Source organism: Brassica napus, chromosome A5 (assembly GCF_020379485.1).
Source record: "Brassica napus cultivar Da-Ae chromosome A5, Da-Ae, whole genome shotgun sequence".
In the NCBI taxonomy this organism is placed as follows: Eukaryota; Viridiplantae; Streptophyta; class Magnoliopsida; order Brassicales; family Brassicaceae; genus Brassica; species Brassica napus.
In genome coordinates, this window is record NC_063438.1 from 19,005,292 (window position 1) to 19,022,806 (window position 17,515).

The window sequence follows — 17,515 nt, forward strand, 5'->3', positions numbered from 1 at the left end:
ATGTTGATCAGATACTGCACCCTATTTTTCTCATTGAACAGATATGATAATAATAACGACACTTTTCTCTCAACATTACACAACATAGTTAACAGGATTTGGAGTAAGCATTATAGAGACATAGCGGTGTCAAAGATGGAAGTGTTCGTGTTTCTGTTTCGAATTCCGAATACAACAACAAGAAGTAGAGTTATTAACCAGAGACTATGGCAAATAGAAGGTCGGACTATGATCATAGACAAATGGGAACCGGGCGTGGTTCCAGCTAAACCCGAGCTCACCTCTGCCCCAATTTGGCTCGAGCTTAGGAATGTTCCATTCTAATTTTTTCAATGAGGACAGCCTGGAGCGGATTGCCGGTCTAGTGGATCACCCCGAGTATCTGCATCCGAAGACTGCGAATAAAAAGAACTTGGAGGTTACCAAAGTCTTAACAATTATTGATCCGAGACAACCTCTACCTGAAGCGGGAAATGTGCAATATGATTCCAGAGAAATTAGTAGAGTTTTCGTCTCTAGCCTTGGATGCCGCCGGTATGTGGTATCTGTTAGGAGATTGGTCACTTCTCTAAGTGATGCCCGTCAGTTCCAAAGGAGTGCAGTTTCTGTAAATCCTCTTCTCATGCTTCAGCAAACTGCTCTAAGAAGCACGGACAGGAGCCTAGGGGTAAGAACACTAGAAGGGGAAGATCTAAGAATAAGAAACAGTGGATTACAGTAGACCCAGCTCAAAATGACAAGGAAGCTCAAAAATCCCTTTCCCCATCCCCTATACCTCCTGTTCCTATCAAAGTGGTGACTATCCACTCAGTGACCCCGGATCAATCTAAGTTGGGTACTGCAAAAGATCAGGCGAGGGATGAAACGAGTGCCACCCCTTACTATCTTTGCTGTGTGCTATCTAGAAGTAACTCGACTATTTCTAGATCCTCTCAGTCTGATGTTCAACCGGATTCTTCTGATGTGGAGTCGTCTGAGTCTTAGTTAGAGGATGGAGAATTTAGTAAGCATGAACCAGATTTTGAGTTGGTCCGAAATAAAAATAAAATTTCAGGTCTGCAAGGAAGTCGGGGCAAGGGCTCTAAAACCTACTAGTTTTTATGTCGACATTTTTTTTTTGCTGGAATGTACGAAGTCTAAATAAACTCAGTCACCGTAGCGGATTACATAAATGGTTTAGGAAAAACTCACCTCTTTTTGGCGGCATTCTTGAGACGCATGTTAAGCAACTCAAGAAGAATACATTTGTATAACAACTTTTTCCGGGTTGGTCTGCTGAAAACAACTATGCTTTTTCTCTTATTGGTAAAATCTGGATTATTTGTAACCCTTCTCTCTTAGTAAATATCATCTCTAAATCTCGTCAGATTATCACGGCCGAGGTTTCTTGGCCCTCAGGTTTCTTGGCCCTCCTCGCAGTCCAAGTTATACAACTCTACACTCTACGCTTCAAATGCTGTTGAAGAACGGATCACCCTTTGGTCTAAAATCACTTCGCTAGCCGCTTCAAACGGGTTGGACACAAAACCTTGGCTGGTCATAGGGGATTTTAATCAAATTAGAATTCATGCTGAACATTCATTGCCTCCTTCCCTGAACATGAATAAAAGGATGAGATATTTCAATCAGTGTCTGGTGGAAGCAAATTTGGAGGACCTGAACTATATGGACCCTACTTTCACTTGGTGGAACAAGCATAAACTCGTCCTTGTAGCTAAGAAGCTTGACATAAGCCTAGTTAATGATGAATGGTACATCGCGTTTTCATCCTCTGTCACTTTCTTTGGTAGCCCCGGCTTCTCCGATCATGCAGTTATGTCGATCACCCTAGAAACCGAGAGGATAAAAATCAAGAAGCAGTTTAGATTTTATAATTTCCTCACACACAACCCTAAGTTCTTGGCTGTTATTTGTGAGAGCTGGTTTTCTTTCAACATCACAAGCTCCACAATGTTCAAGGTTTCCAGAATGCTTAAGCTGTTGAAGAAAGTTATCAGAGAATTTAGCTTTAAGAATTATTCGGGTATTGTGAGGAAGACAGAGCTTGCTCATGAGAGACTATTGCAGGCTCATGCCTCACTGTTATCTGACCCTTCAATGCATAATGCCTCTGCTGAACTTCAGGCGATGCATGAATGGGAAGTATTTTCAACAGCTGAAACTGAATTCTTTGTCCAGAGGTCGCACATTAGTTGGCTTTCTTTCGGAGATGGTAATTCTAGGCTGTTTAACATATGCACAGCCTCCAGACATGCCATAAATCACATTCATTTTCTTACTTCGGAGGATGGAGTGTGTATTGAATCTCAATCCGGTATCCAAGAGCTGTGTGTGAATTATTTCTCTAGCATTTTAGGAAGCCCGGTATCCCAGCCAATGTTCATCCAAAGCGACCTTGATCTTCTCTTCAACTTCAGATGTTCTGTGCATCTGGCAGATAATTTTCAGAAGCCGTTCTCAGCTAAGGACATTAAGGGCGTTTCTCTGCCTAAAAATAAAATAGGTGGACCTGATAGTTACTCGGTGGAGTTTTTCACTTCGTCGTGGGCAGTCATCGGTCCTAAGTTCACAAAAGCAATCATGGAATTCTCTAAGTCGGACAGTCTTCTGAAGCAATGGAACACATCCAATTTTGTCCTTATACCAAAGAAGCCTAATGCTTCCCTCACCACGGATTTCAGGCCCATCTCTTGACTTAACACGGTGTAGAAAGTGATATCAAAGCTTCTAGCTTCTAGGCTCAGGGAGATTCTGCTTCTTATGTTTTATAAATCTCAGTCTGCTTTTTTACCGAGGTGCCTCCTTGCAAAGAATGTGCTGCTAACTACTGACCTTGTGAATGGCTATACTACTCAGGTATATCCCCTCGTGGTATGTTGAAAGTGGACTTGAGGAAAGCGTTTGTTTGCGTGAGATGGGACTTCATTATTGCCTCCTTACACGCGCTTGCCATTCCTAAAAGTTATATTAGATTGATCCAAGAATGTCTCTCTACTGCTTCTTTCTCCGTATCAGTTAATGGAGCATCGAGTGAGTTTTTCCAAAGTACTAAAGGTATCCGCCAGGGTGACCCATTGTCGCCTTATCTCTTTGTGCTTGCTATGGAGTGTCTTTCCCGCCTGCTTCTCTCACGCTACGAGTCTAGTATTATTGGCTACCATCCGCGCACAGAACAGCTGAAGATCTCCCACCTCATGTTTGCGGACGATGTAATGGTTTTCTTCGACGGAACATGCAACAGACTGCACGGTATTGCGGAGTGCCTTGATGATTTCACATCTTGGTCAGGATTACAAATGAGCACATTGAAAACAAAGTTGTTTACCTCGGGTTTAGACCAATGTGAATCCGTTGCTATTGCAAGCTATGGATTCCCCTCTGGTAATCTCCCCATAAGGTATCTTGGATTTCCTCTCATGAGCCGAAAGCTTAAAATCTCAGAGTATGCTCCACTTACGACCAAGATCAACACGAGATTCCACTCATGGTCAGCTAAGTTGCTCTCGTTCTCTGGAAGACTACAACTTCTTAAGATGGTAATTTTTAGGACAGTTAACTTCGTTTGGCTGTCAGCTTTTCTGCTTCCCAAAGGATGCATAAAATGCATTGAAGCTCTCTGTTCTAGATTCTTATGGTCCAGAAATGTTGAGAAGAAAGGCATCGCCAAGATTGCATGGACCACGGTCTGCCTTCCCAAAGAAGAAGGTGGACTTGGTGTTCGAAATCTCTCTATCTGGAATTAGGTCTTATGTCTTAAATTCATTTGGACAATATCTTAAACCCCTTCTCTGTGGGCTGAATGGCACTGGAGCACTCATCTGCATAATAAATTCTTTTGAACTGTCGAGGCCAATGTTAATGAATCTTGGGTCTGGCGGAAGCTGTTAGAACTAAGACCTTTGGCAATTCAATTCTGCAAAACAAAACTTGGAAATGGCAAGACTGCGAGTTTTTGGTTCGACGCATGGACACCGTTTGGACAACTGATTAACTTCACTGGTCCTAACGGTCCGAGAACTCTTAGAATCAGGAAGAATGCGATGTTTGCCGATGCTATAAGAGGAGCTTCTTGGATGTTACCTCACCCTAGATCACATCAGGAAGTCGATATTCACTCACATCTTACCACTCTAGCTCTGCCTTTATCTCATGGTACTGATGATGTTTATGAATGAATAGTTGGAGACTCTTTTTGTGTGTTTACAGCTCTGCTACCACATGGGAATCCCTTCTCCAAGACAAGATATCAAAGACTGGGCCGACGTGGTCTGGTTCAGAGGAGCAATACCAAAGCATTCATTCACAATGTGAATCGAAAAATTATGACAGACTACCAACAAGGGCACATCTTGCAGGATGGGGCATGCTGGTCTCTCCCGACTGCTGATTCTGTTCCAGAGCTGAAGAATCTAGAGACCACTTACTACTGTCCTACGAGTACAGTCAGGCGGTTTGGCATGAGGTGCTTATTCGATGCCAGCCTCCCCCTTCCGCGTTTACAAATTGGGCAGAGCTTCTATCTTGGATCAAAGCTCCAACATCAAGGAGACTAACTCTCCTCAGAAAATTAGCGGCTCAAACGGTGGTCTTCGACATCTGGAAGCAAATAAACATTTTGCTTCATAATCAATCTTCTATCCCTGTTGCGTTGGTATTTCACGGCATAGATAAGGAGTTAAGAAATATTATTAATACCAACGCATATACAAGGAGTTAAGAAATATTATTTCAAGCAAGAAGAAATAGGAAACATTTTGATTCGCTAATGGCGATGTGACTGAGATAAGTTTGTTTTGGAAGTTAATTGTAATGATCCATCTTATTTTTATTTCTTTTTGCCAAGATGGCTCAAGTTTAGGTTCTTGCTTTTGTAAAATCTTTTCTTCACTAATATGATATTTAAAGTTTAGCAAAAAAAAAAAATTCTTCAGAAATCGTGTTTCCATAAAAAAAATCAACTCTTCAGAAGTCTCGTAAGCTTAGAATGTTACACATTTTCTCTGTTTTTTATATGATATTTTAGCATTAACACACATATTAAGAAAAAAATACATATATCATAAAGTTTTCGTTTACAATAAAAAATTACGAGGAAAACTAATCATTGCTATTTAGAACAAATAAAAACAAAAAATAAATATTAATTTTAATATTTTAATCAATTATTTCAATAATTTTAGATAAAAAATTAAATATTGTACAAATTGAAACAGAAAGACATTTACATCATAAAAAAAAAGAAGGGAGTATTTTTTTCTGGTGGCACCGTGGCGGTAAATAAATGCTAAAATATCGGAGACTTTATAAATAGAGAAATTGCATTCACTATACACAACAAAAACCAAAATTCATTAACTAACTAAAAACACCCCAATACCCCATCTCTCATACTTTCTCTTCCTATCTCTCTCTACTCTCTCTCTAAAAATCTAATTTTCCTTATTTTTTTGGTTATTTAGCAAATAAGCCCTTATAAATATAACCAAAGGAAAAAGCCAAACAGAGAAGAAAATGGGAAACGTCATCCTCGTAAAATATGACCTCATTAGTTGGCCTACCTCTCTCATTTCAGTTTTCCATAATTTTATATCTAACCTTTTCTTTTGCACCAAAAAAAATAATATCTAACCTTATCTTAGTTTCCATCTACCCTCTACAATATTATATCCATTTACAAACGTTGGATACTCTTACAGTTTTATATTCATTTGCAAACGTAAGCTTATGTATTCTTATTTCGATTTGATATGGTGTATTTATATGTATTGTCGCGTTTCATATTATAAGACTTTCATGTATAGGTAGGTACTTTTTTCGAACGTGTACTCAACTAGATCACTAGATCTATGCGTAGGCATGTATAAGCTTGTTGCATAATCATCTCGAAGATACTTTAAAATTTAAGGAATTTATACACATATATATTATGATCAATGATTTTATTACAATGGTTGAGTCCGTTCGATCACCATATATTAGTTCTGAATCCGAAAAAATGCAGGCCGAATTAATAAACAGAAAAGTATCTGTTTGGTTTTGCACACATGGATAAGATAAACTTAAGTTTAGGGTTAGAGTGATCAGATCTGGATATTAAATTTAGCAAATCAGAAAAGGACTGAATAAGACATAAAGGCGTTTGATAATGGAAATGAAGGTCTTGTCCATACTTTCATATATATGTGAATGTGTAGCATATGGAAAGGTATGATATATCGATATGATGGTAATACATACACATATATACTTGCTTTACACCCTACCTGTTTTTTTGCTTCTTTTGGTTTTTGGAATTTTGTTGATGTTTCTTCTGGGCATATTCCATTTTTTCTGGTAATTCAGATTTGTGCAGACAAACAAAAACACGTATATAATATATGCTAAGTATTTGCTAAAGATTCGATCTTTTAGTAGCTGTATCAGAATGTTGACAAAAAAAATTAGCTGTATGAGGATTACCTACTAATAGTTGAACCAAAGGCAGACTTTTCTCATGTAATGTATCAGTTTACATATTTTCTGTAGTAATAAACCAGGGTCGGCCCTGAACAATGCTATATGAAACATTTACAACATGCTCCGAAATTTTTGAAAAAAATTACATAAACATAAGTTTCAAAAAATAAATTTTAGGCCTCTTTTTACATTGTCACAGGCTCCCAAAATCTCAAAGCCGGCAACTAATAACTATATCATAAAAGCGGGCATATGTTCCTGAACTTATATATCTATCTTTTTACTGTAATTCAACAACTATATACATCGTATATATTACACATTATAGTTGCTATTGCTGGTGTTGTTGTTGTCTCTGTTATTACATTGTTTATTTGTTATCTAGCTTTATAATATGGACCCATAAAGAACTAGCTAATTAATTAAGGTCCCCATTCTGACTATGTATATGTAATAATTGAATTATTGACTGTTTCATGATTAATCCAAAAATCTTTGAGACTTTACCTTTTAAGTTTTGACGAGTCTTACTATTCTTATAATCCAAAAATAGTATTGAATCTATTAATATTTAACGAAATAAAATTTAATACTACACATGGTATATTTATTTTTATTATAACATTAATATATTTTTTAGAACAAAAATAAATATAGTATAATATCGCTATTTGAAAAAAAAAATATTTATATAATAAGATTTATAATTTTATTTGTGATTGCATTTTTATAAATAAAATCATATTTGTACATAAAAGTGGGATGATTTATTTATTTAATCTCACATCAAATTAAGATATTACATGTTTTAACACAGACCATCCCATAATGGTAATGCATCACTCTAATATGCTTCATTAATATTCTTTATCACCAAACCACGTGAATTTTCTTGTTATCACTTACATAAACTCCATTTATATATAAGTGTATTTTTAAAATGAAAACTAAAAATTATGCTCCGATTAATCTCCGATTTTTTTCATTTTCTGCTAGGTCCGATCCGAGCATACGAAGAATGGATAGTGAGTTTCCGAAGAAATTAGATATATAAATAAGAAAGACATATGATATATCTTTTTATTCATGAATGCAAAACGTTATTTCGCATACAAAAATGAAAAACAATATTTTTTGTCGCCAACGTAATACATAACATAGAAAAATATGTCAGAAGTCTTTAAAAACAAATTTCGTGATTTATGTCAAGAAACCGATTGTAGATTAGAAGTAGTAGCAGAAAGGCTATTTCAGTGCCAAGAAATCGTTGTTTGTATCAACAACAAGGGCCCAATAGTTTAATACATAAGATGGACTCTGTGGCAAGTAAAGTTCGTAAACCGATTTATCTTTTTGTGCAATTGTAAACTTGATATCTTTAGGTCTTTCTCTCCATGACCATGAAGAAGTGTGATATTTAATCTGACCAAAGAAAACTAATAGCCCTCAACGTCTTATAACAAAATAAAGCTATACATTGATCTTAGACTAAAACCACTCACAGTTTTGAAATGTTATACATGAAACCTGGGAGACTACTAAAACATAAACAAGATGCATACCTAATATAAAAAACTCTCATTCACTACTTATTACTTAACTTCACCCTCCGAATCGTTGGCACTTATCGCTTTAACTGTTTTCGCCCTTGTCATCTCTTCTAGCGTAATCTGCATTATCGGTAACATATATGTTGCCGCAAGCTTCGGATGTGTCTTATATTTTTGTGGCACCTCCTTACCTCCGCAAAACCAGTCCAAGACTCTGTCAAATCCTAATGGAGGCTTCTCGAAGAGTTTCGGGTCTTTACCAAACCTAATAACCGCATCTAGGTCACCCATGAGCATGTCCTCCTTCATAAGTTTGTCCTCGAGGTTATTCCTTTTCTTATTGAGGCAACGCTGGTGCTCGTTCTGCGATGCGACCACGGGATCATACGGACTGACCAAATAGTATTTCTCGTTAAAAACCCCATTAGAGGAAGATCGCACTTCAGCTTCGGGTCTAATCTGATACGATGGCGTGTCCTCCACGCTTTCTTCACGTTTGCGTTTGAGTAAACGGGAATCGACTAAGAACGTTTCAAACTCCTCTTTTAGAGGCGTGTGGTCGCGTAGAATCTGGTCGAGTTGTTCAACCAGAACCTCTATATCACCGGAAAACGCTACCGCACTTATAAACGCTTTGTACACACTCTCCCCTAGGGCTTCGATTTTCTTCAAGAACCCTACCGTACGCTCCATGTCTGATTCTGCGTTCTCTTTCTTCTTCTCGTTGTTTATTATTACAGGAGAAGCAAAACCTGACTTAAGCTGATGGAACTCGTCGAGTAAACCTTTGTGATCACGGAGAATCCAAAGGAGACGATTTTTGAGACTGATGTAGTTTATACAACCATATCGATAAGAGTCAATCCCACAGCAGAATCGATTGAAGATGCATGTTTCATCATCGGCCTGTTTCAGTTTCTTCATGAACTCTAAGATTCCTTGAGTCTCTTCATCTGAATAATCAGTCAGAGTTTGATAAAACAAGTCTCTTGACGGCCTTCCCTGACTCCTCGTAGGTCGTCGTGGTCTCTTCTTGCAGTTTCTCATGATTATTGTTTTGTTGCTTTCTGGTCTCTAGCGGCTTTGAGTTTATGATGAGTGAACCAATGAAGAGGGGGTGGTAACTAGATATTTATACTAAGTGTAGATCCTCTTTGCTTATTTCCTTTTTTCGTTTCTGGATTTATCCTAATACTTACGTTTATTATATAGTTCCTAATCCTGTTTGCGTTTATATAATTCCTTTTCTCGTTGGATTTTTTCATATAGTTGAATAATTCCTGGATTTGTGGGACCATCTAATTTGGACTAACTATGGTAAGATTAAGGAAACTATAAAAAGAAAAATAGGAAATTATGTAGGTTTTTTTTTGGATTTCAGAAAATATGTACATAGCTTTACAAGGTTTAATCCATTTCTCCTTATCAATGAGATATCGTTATTAATTAAATCTGATATTTTATACACTTCTAATTTATGAAGAGAAAAATATTTTCATAAGAATATGTAATTCTAAAGGTTTAATATTACTGATCTATGTATCAATAAACCATGACTGGCATATTCAAGCAAATGATGCGGTTACTGGAGAAGGATTGTATATTTGTATGATAGTTTGGTGGATTTCTCAGCAAGTTACCGGTAAAGCTACAAATTTAAAAGAACAGAAAGACAGAGTACTCTTCTTTGTTTCTTACTCTAAATCCTTAGCTAGATTTCATCTTCTTCACCGTGAAAGATGGATGAAGTTGAGGTTATAATTAAGAGCATTTCTAATCCAAGACCTTATTTTAAAGGGATCAAAACTTTAAAATAAGGATTTAAGGGTTGTTTGCTCCAAATATGAATTCTCAAAAACAATCTTTAAAAGTTTATTTATTTATATTATAATCCTTGACATTAACAAAAGTTACTAATATTGATAAAACTTCACAAAAATATAAAACATACATCTAATACATTATATAACATACATTATTATAATATTATATAATGTATTTTTATTATGTGTGAGCTTTATTTGATGTATTTTTATTTTGTACGAGCTTTATTTTAATGTTATGTAGTATTTATTCAGTTTTATTTTATTTTTGTGTACTTAAGTTATTATAAATTAAGTTTAATATATGTATTTGTGAAAAATAATAACTATAATGACCAAAAAAAAAATAAAAGATTCGAGGTTTCACTATTCAGAACCTCAAAATTTGAGAATTTGAGGTTCAGCTGGAATGACACAAAACCTCAAAATTTGAGGCTTTGAGGTTGAGTTGGAGATGCTCTTATAACCGAAATCGAAACCGAAACCAAAATCTTTTGCAGAAACCCTTATAACTTAACCGGTATCTGTATCTGGCTATCTGCAGTCTTCTCTGTTGTTGTTTGTTGTTACTCAGAAGTGCTTAATTTATGTATGAAGAGTATAGAGAGAGCTCACATACCAATGAACTTGTGGGAGATGATTAAGCTGCCTAGAAACTGAGTTGAAACAGAGTTATTAGAACGCTTGAAGAACGGCATTTACCCTGACATACGTTACACAGAACTAGAATTCTTGGTTCCTGATGATGAAAAGAACCTTAAAGAAGAGGTGCTCTTTTTTTTTTGTCGAAGCAGTCCATCAAACATAGATGCAGCTTCATTGTACTGATATTTATTCACTAAACTAAATCTCAGGAACCAGAGATTGAATATGTTGAAGGCTATGGTGAACTCGTGGAAGAAGAAGAATATATAGAAGATTTTTATGGCTTCCCATCTAAGGAATCTCACCTTGACAGTGATAATCATGATGTAGCTTCATGTGATGATAAATGTAATTTTCAATCATGATGATGATTGATGCTGAGGTGCTAGTTGTGATTCATAAAAAGGGAAGATTTTTATTGAAGTGTGATGGTAATGGAAATGCTAAGAAGAAATCAAGAGTACTTGTTGAGGTGAGATTCCACAAGTTGGCTTTAGCCAGATGGTTTGAATACTTTGTGTCTGCAAATTTCAGTAATTTTCTTATATATTGGTTTGTCTTTCATGTCGAGCAAGAATATGAAAATAGGCAAAGCCTGAAAAGCCTGAAACTTTGATAATAATACATTTTGATACTTTTTGATTAGAGAAAGTAAAATTTTTATTCAAAAGTTGAGTAAAACTAAAATGTTGTTACATTTGAATTAAAACCATTTTTTTTTGTTTTAGGCTCTTGATAAATCCCCTATATATTAATTGAGGAGCAATTAAAAAGATGTAACTTCAATTTTGTAATAATTAAAAAAGATTCCTTGCTTATGTGTCAATCAATTAGGTAGTTAATTAGTCATATGTGCCAGCCTCACATTGAAATTGAAAAACATGTTGGTCCAATTCGATTTGTATATCTCACTAGAAACATTTAATACCAACTACTCCCTCTGTTTTTTTTAATATAAGTCGTTTTAGAATTGTGCACATAGATTAAGAAATCATTAATTTTTGTATATTTTCTAAACAAAAATATCATTAATTATTTACCTAACCACAAATCAACCAATAATAAAATAGAAGGTATATTATCATTGGTCATATAACATTAGTGGTAATAAATTTTACATAAAAAACCGAAAACGTCATATAATTTGAAATAATTTTTTTCTCTAAAACGACTTATATAAAAAAACGGAGGGAGTATATGATATCCTATGATATTAACTAGATCAAGGTAGCTATTTATTATATATTATTTCCTTAAATAAAACCTACGGAATTACCAAATGTGATTATGATATATATAGTAATTAATAATTTTAAATAATGAAGATTTGCTAATAATTTGTATGCTTTCTATCATTTGGTTTAATTCTTTACTATTAAAATAAATTACACAATTACATTAATCATATATTAAAAATTTAGATTTTTTGTATATGTTGTATTTTGAATTTTTCAAGACGAGTATAAATTACTAAAACTGTTAAAAGTCTCACATAAACTTTTGTGATCAATGTTTCAATTTTTTTCTATAATAAGATACCATGATAATAAAATCATACATATAAATAATTTTATTTTAACAAATGTTTATGTTAATATATATATATATATATATACTTCATATCGTTTAAATTTGTTATATATCATATACGATAGATAAGATTGATTGTTTTGATTTATTTATTCTAAAATTATTGCGAATAAACAAGAGCGGTCATTTTATTTATATGTGCAAACCAATTTATTACATAATAGTAACTGATTTCTTAGTTATTTAATGTATAATTATTATTTTATTATTTCATAATGTGCAGAAAAATATAAAATAAATATTTATTCTGTACAAGGCGCAAATCTTAACATAAATATGTATCTTTTTAATAATTTTGAATCTTAAACATTTTCTAAATCTCAGACTAAAATAAAAGAAAAAAACGAGAATAAATATTTGCCACAGATTTGGCAAGTAGGACGATTGTCAGCTGTATTCTGAGGACATTGAGCGCTCTGACCAAACAGCTGAGGAAAGCCACGACCACGGTATCTTCCTATGTATCGTCCTCTTCCACGACCAGAATAACAACCATGATTTGTGTAAAACGCTTGGTGAGGAGTAACATCAACGGGAGGCTGATAGGACTGCAGCTTGTCTTCAAATCCAGTTAACTTGTACACAATATCTTCGAAGCAGGGTGCTGATAGGATTGTTATCCCTAGCATGTTCTATCACAGCACACACTAATTCATACTCTTTTCCCAAACCGTTGAGTACACCATAGATCTTCTCGTGTTCAGTGATGGGAGCTCTAATAGAGTCCAGTTGATCACAAAGAGATTTGATCTCCGAGAGGTAAGCAGACATGGTTAATTTTTGTTCCCTTGACAGTTGTTTGAACCCTTCTCTGGAGATCTAGTCTTCTTGTGGCTGAGACTTTGTTTTATTTTTTAGCTAGAGCGAGCCAAACCTCTTGAGAAGAATGAAGTCCATAGAATGACTTGAGTGCATCTTCTGTTAGCGTACTATAGATCCAGGCGATAATCAACTGATCTTTTTGTAACCACTTCGTAAACTCAGGGTTTGCTGCTGCTGTTACTTCATCAACATTACGCACGGTTGTTGTCTCAGGCGGTCTCGGTTGCACCGGTGACGTAGCCCAGAAGCATATGACTTGACAGGAACTGCTCGAACTGAAGCTTCCATAGGGGGTAGTTGCCTTCTTTGAACTTCAAGATCACAACTTGAGTAATCGTAAGAGCTGTGACAGGAACGTGATTTTGAATTCCATCAATGACAAAACCTTGATTTCCATCCATGACTAAGCCGCAGGTTCTACTCCCTGAGCTCGTGATACCATGAAGGTAAAAACTTTAGTATTTTCTCTGAATTATGCTTTCATATCTTGAAGGTTACAATGTATATCTTCTCTTATTTATACAGATATAAGAATAGTCTATATCCTTTGCTCTGATTCATCAAGCTGCCAGCTCAGTTGGTCTGATCCTCTAGCGCCCCAAACCTATTGCTGAGCTGCAGGTGAGGTGTCTTGACCGTACTCTTGTCTCCAACGTATATTATGCTTTTGTCGTTGTCCATGTTCTTTACCATTGTGGCTTTTTTAATGGTTTGTCGTTTTTGTATTGCAGGCTTGGGCTCCATATGTCTTGAGATTATATGGGCTTGAATCTTATGTGAGTTACTAGGCTTCATACTGACTTCATGTCAATAAAATATGCATAAAACTTATATTTTTCTAATATATGCAATTTTTAAACGCTAAAATAGACTTGTAAAAATGTTTCAAAATCAGTTCATTGTAGTTAACTTAAAAATATCCCACCTGACTCATTCGTAAGGAAATAAAATCTTGAATCATGGACTGGAATTCAAATTCCAAATAAATTATTTGAAATTTAAGTAAAGACAAAAAAAAAAAGTGGAAAAGTGAATGAGTCCAAAGCAGGAAAGTCTAAAACAAAGACTTGTACAAATAGGAAACCAAAAGTGCAGAACGAGAGTTGAAGCACTTTGAAGCATTACTTTTGCTCTTCTCTCTCTGCCCCAGTAAAGACAAAAAAAAAAAGTGGAAAAGTGAATGAGTCCAAAGCAGGAAAGTCTAAAACAAAGACTTGTACAAATAGGAAACCAAAAGTGCAGAACGAGAGTTGAAGCACTTTGAAGCATTACTTTTGCTCTTCTCTCTCTGCCCCATTCTCACTCTCAAAAGAACAGTTTTATTATGGATGAGACAAAACAACAACTGGAACTGACGCAAGAACAGATAATGGAGTTTAAAGAGGCCTTTTGTCTGTTCGACAAAGATGGAGATGGTTGCATCACTGCTGATGAACTTGCTACTGTGATCCGCTCGTTGGATCAGAATCCAACCGAACAAGAGCTTCAAGACATGATCAATGAGATCGACTCCGATGGTAACGGCACCATCGAATTCTCTGAGTTCCTCAACCTCATGGGCAGCAAAATCCAGGTTTACATTAATTATATGAAACTAGATCAGTAATCTTTTTTTTTTGCTAAACTTAGATAATAATCATATTGAGGTTTTGGTATTTGTTTATTGACTTTTTTTGACATTTTGGTAGGAAACTGATGCAGATGAGGAGCTGAAAGAAGCATTCAAAGTGTTTGACAAAGACCAAAATGGTTACATCTCTGCTAGTGAGGTTAGCATATTACAACTTATCACGCTTTGCTCTCTTAATCGAATTAATGTTTCCTATTTTTGTTAAGCATATCTATTGATCAAGTATTATAGAGTAAAGATCAATTCGATGTACTCCGTTGCGCATTGCACAAGACTCTGTACGTGCGGTCTCATTATGTTTTATTAAATTCAATGATTGAAGACATCGATGATCCATATACAATTACGACTGATTGTTTTGGTATCTAATAATTCAATGTCTAAAGTAGGTTTTACTCCTATATAGGAGAAATCCAGCTATAAATCATGGTTTGGAACATAGGATCTTTTAAATTAATGACAATATCAAACAAGGCTTAGATGATATTTCGAGTTGTACAAGAGATCCTTTAGGTGTCGTATTCGACTTTTTTTTTGTTCACCTAGTGTCTTATTCGACTATTTTCTTCTTTTCTCTAAAATTTTGGAGTATTTGAAATCTAGACAAGTAAATATCAACAAGATATGTCTGTCTTGTGTCGTAGAAAGGTAAATTGTTTGAGGGTTCGAGCTAGCTGGCTCTGTGACTTTTCTGGAGGATAACGAGGCCAAAAGGAACATATAAAAATTCTAACTAACAATTAGTAAATGAACCTATGATTCTGATTCTATTGGTTTATTGGGCAGACCACATATCTCTCGCCTTGTGCAAATAATATTTTTACATATTCTTTTCACACCCATCAAAATATTTTCTTTAATAACCATTAAATGTTACTTTCTCCAGAAAAATATTTTGGCTGCAACACGAATATAACTTATATTATATAAGTCGACAAAGAAACTCATGAAATTTAAGGTTTTAAAAATGAAATTTGTGTATTGTTTTACTCAAAACATCATTTAATATCATAGTTGTTGATATATAATTGCAGTTGAGGCACGTGATGATCAATCTTGGGGAGAAGCTCACGGATTAGGAGGTTGATCAAATGATTAAGGAGGCAGATTTGGATGGTGATGGTCAAGTCAATTATGATGAATTTGTGAGGATGATGATGACCAGCGGTTAAATGATAATCAATTTTATACCAAATAATGTATTATCGTTTATAAATCTTTTGATCCTTTTCTCTTCTTCAGAATATCATAGTGTACTTTCCAATTATATTAGCTTTAGCATATTCATTGGAAGTAATACTCATTTTTATTTATTTGGATTCCTAATATATATATGGTGTATAGTATATTTATTTAGCTTCTGAAAAGGTCAGTAAGATTGAGTATACATGTCTGGCAATATCATTATTGATTTTTAACATATGAAAAAGTGATAGGCACAAATCACACATCTAACTGATATGATACTTAATCAGTTAATCGATAGTTAAGGTGTTATTTGTTTCCTAATGTTACTTTTTATGATCGTTTTATAGTTTATAAATTACTAGGCTAATGTCAATTAGTAACATGATTAATTAATCATACGTCTATCTGAGTGTCTGATCTATTAACTGGATATCTAACGACCAAAATTGAGATAGTTAGAATCAGTTAACACCTTAAAGACTAATGGACTAGCGTCTCACGTTTGAGAATGGAAAATAAATCTTGTTCCATTTCATTTTCAATTTGAAGTATTAAAACACTCGGATGCATCATATTAAAAATGTATCAACTTCAGAAATTAGACTCGTCTTGTCTAGAATGCCTCGTTGTGATGTTAGCTTGATGTGAAGTTTGTCCACACATTTAAGGTTCAAGCCCAGTTTCTGTTGGGGATGACACGAAAAACTAAAGCATATAAGTTATCAACTCCTATCAAGTGAAAAGAAATATTTTCAAAATGAATCTGTTTAGTGATATTTTGGCAGAATATTTAACAAAAAAAACTTACAAAATCAGAAAAAAATGCACACAAATGTTCGAACGTTTTGCTTCGTAACAACATTTATAAGTCACTTGATCTCTCCATTTAAGCTCATCTATCTTATTAAAACTCAAGTACAAAATTGGAGTGTTTGGAGACTTGAATAGGATTATTAAAAAATTTAGAGTGTTTGGAAACATGGATTACAGTCTTTTAAAAAAAAATATTTTTGTTTGAAAACAAGGATAGTAGTATTAAAAAAAAAAGTAATGGGCTTATGTTTTTAAAAAAAATTGAAAGTTATCTAGGCCACTTTTAAAATATACCAAAATGGGTCAATCTAATTGCCTAAATTTTTTTTTTCTAAACTAACCATAAAACAAAATTTAAACTTTATATACATATTTCAAATCAAAATAATAATTCAAATTTGATTTATATCAAAAATTGATTCAAAAATATACATATATTCAAAAATGGATTTTTACTAAATTATTTTTCAATAACCATTATAAAAAAGTATTGTCAATATATATAAGAAAAATATAATACAAAGCCAAATTTGAAATACCAACTCAAATTATGGTTTTTATATTTCATATTAAGTTTTAAAAATATAATATATGTAATTATTTATATGATGGTATGTATAAAATACTATTAATTATATGATTACTTATATGATGGTACATATAAAATACGACTAATTATATGATGATAAAATACGATATATAATAATGACTAGGGATGGGCTTTTGGGTACCCATACGGGTTTGGTTCTGATCGGTTTGTATTTTGGGTTTTCGGGGTCAAAGATTTCAGTCTTATTAGAATGTTTCTAAATTTTGGTTTGAGTTCGATTTGGATCTTTGCGGGTTTGGTTTGAGTTTGGATAACTAATTTAAATTATTTTTAAAGTCTTAAATCATTATATATTTTAAATTTCTCAAAATGTATAAATAAAATAATATATTACGTATAAATTTGAATAACATATGTCATAATACTTAAGCTTAACATATCAATTGGC

The 17,515-nt window shown here is 34.2% G+C and overlaps 3 protein-coding genes and 1 long non-coding RNA gene across 4 annotated transcripts; 3 read left to right on the plus strand and 1 right to left on the minus strand.

The window, feature by feature from the left end:
* The first annotated feature begins 1,665 nt into the window (after positions 1–1,665).
* LOC106453842 lies at positions 1,666–2,694 on the plus strand. The gene has a single exon (XM_013896044.1). The coding sequence runs from the start codon at positions 1,666–1,668 to the stop codon at positions 2,692–2,694; it is 1,029 nt and encodes a 342-aa protein (XP_013751498.1).
* Positions 2,695–8,048: 5,354 nt separating this feature from the next.
* LOC106453841 lies at positions 8,049–9,053 on the minus strand. Its single transcript, XM_013896042.1, has one exon. It carries the CDS (start codon positions 9,051–9,053, stop codon positions 8,049–8,051), a length of 1,005 nt encoding a protein of 334 aa, XP_013751496.1.
* A 3,246-nt stretch (positions 9,054–12,299) lies between these two features.
* Positions 12,300–14,004, plus strand: LOC125608763. Its single transcript, XR_007339416.1, has 4 exons — positions 12,300–12,823; positions 12,923–13,332; positions 13,412–13,507; positions 13,618–14,004. It is a non-coding gene; the product is annotated as an uncharacterized LOC125608763 (long non-coding RNA).
* Positions 14,005–14,108: 104 nt separating this feature from the next.
* Positions 14,109–15,846, plus strand: LOC106455068 (calmodulin-like protein 11). The gene is made up of 3 exons (XM_013897115.3): positions 14,109–14,459; positions 14,575–14,655; positions 15,551–15,846. Exons 1-3 carry the CDS (start codon positions 14,211–14,213, stop codon positions 15,593–15,595), a joined length of 375 nt encoding a protein of 124 aa, XP_013752569.1. The 5' UTR covers positions 14,109–14,210; the 3' UTR covers positions 15,596–15,846.
* The last annotated feature ends 1,669 nt before the right edge of the window (positions 15,847–17,515 follow it).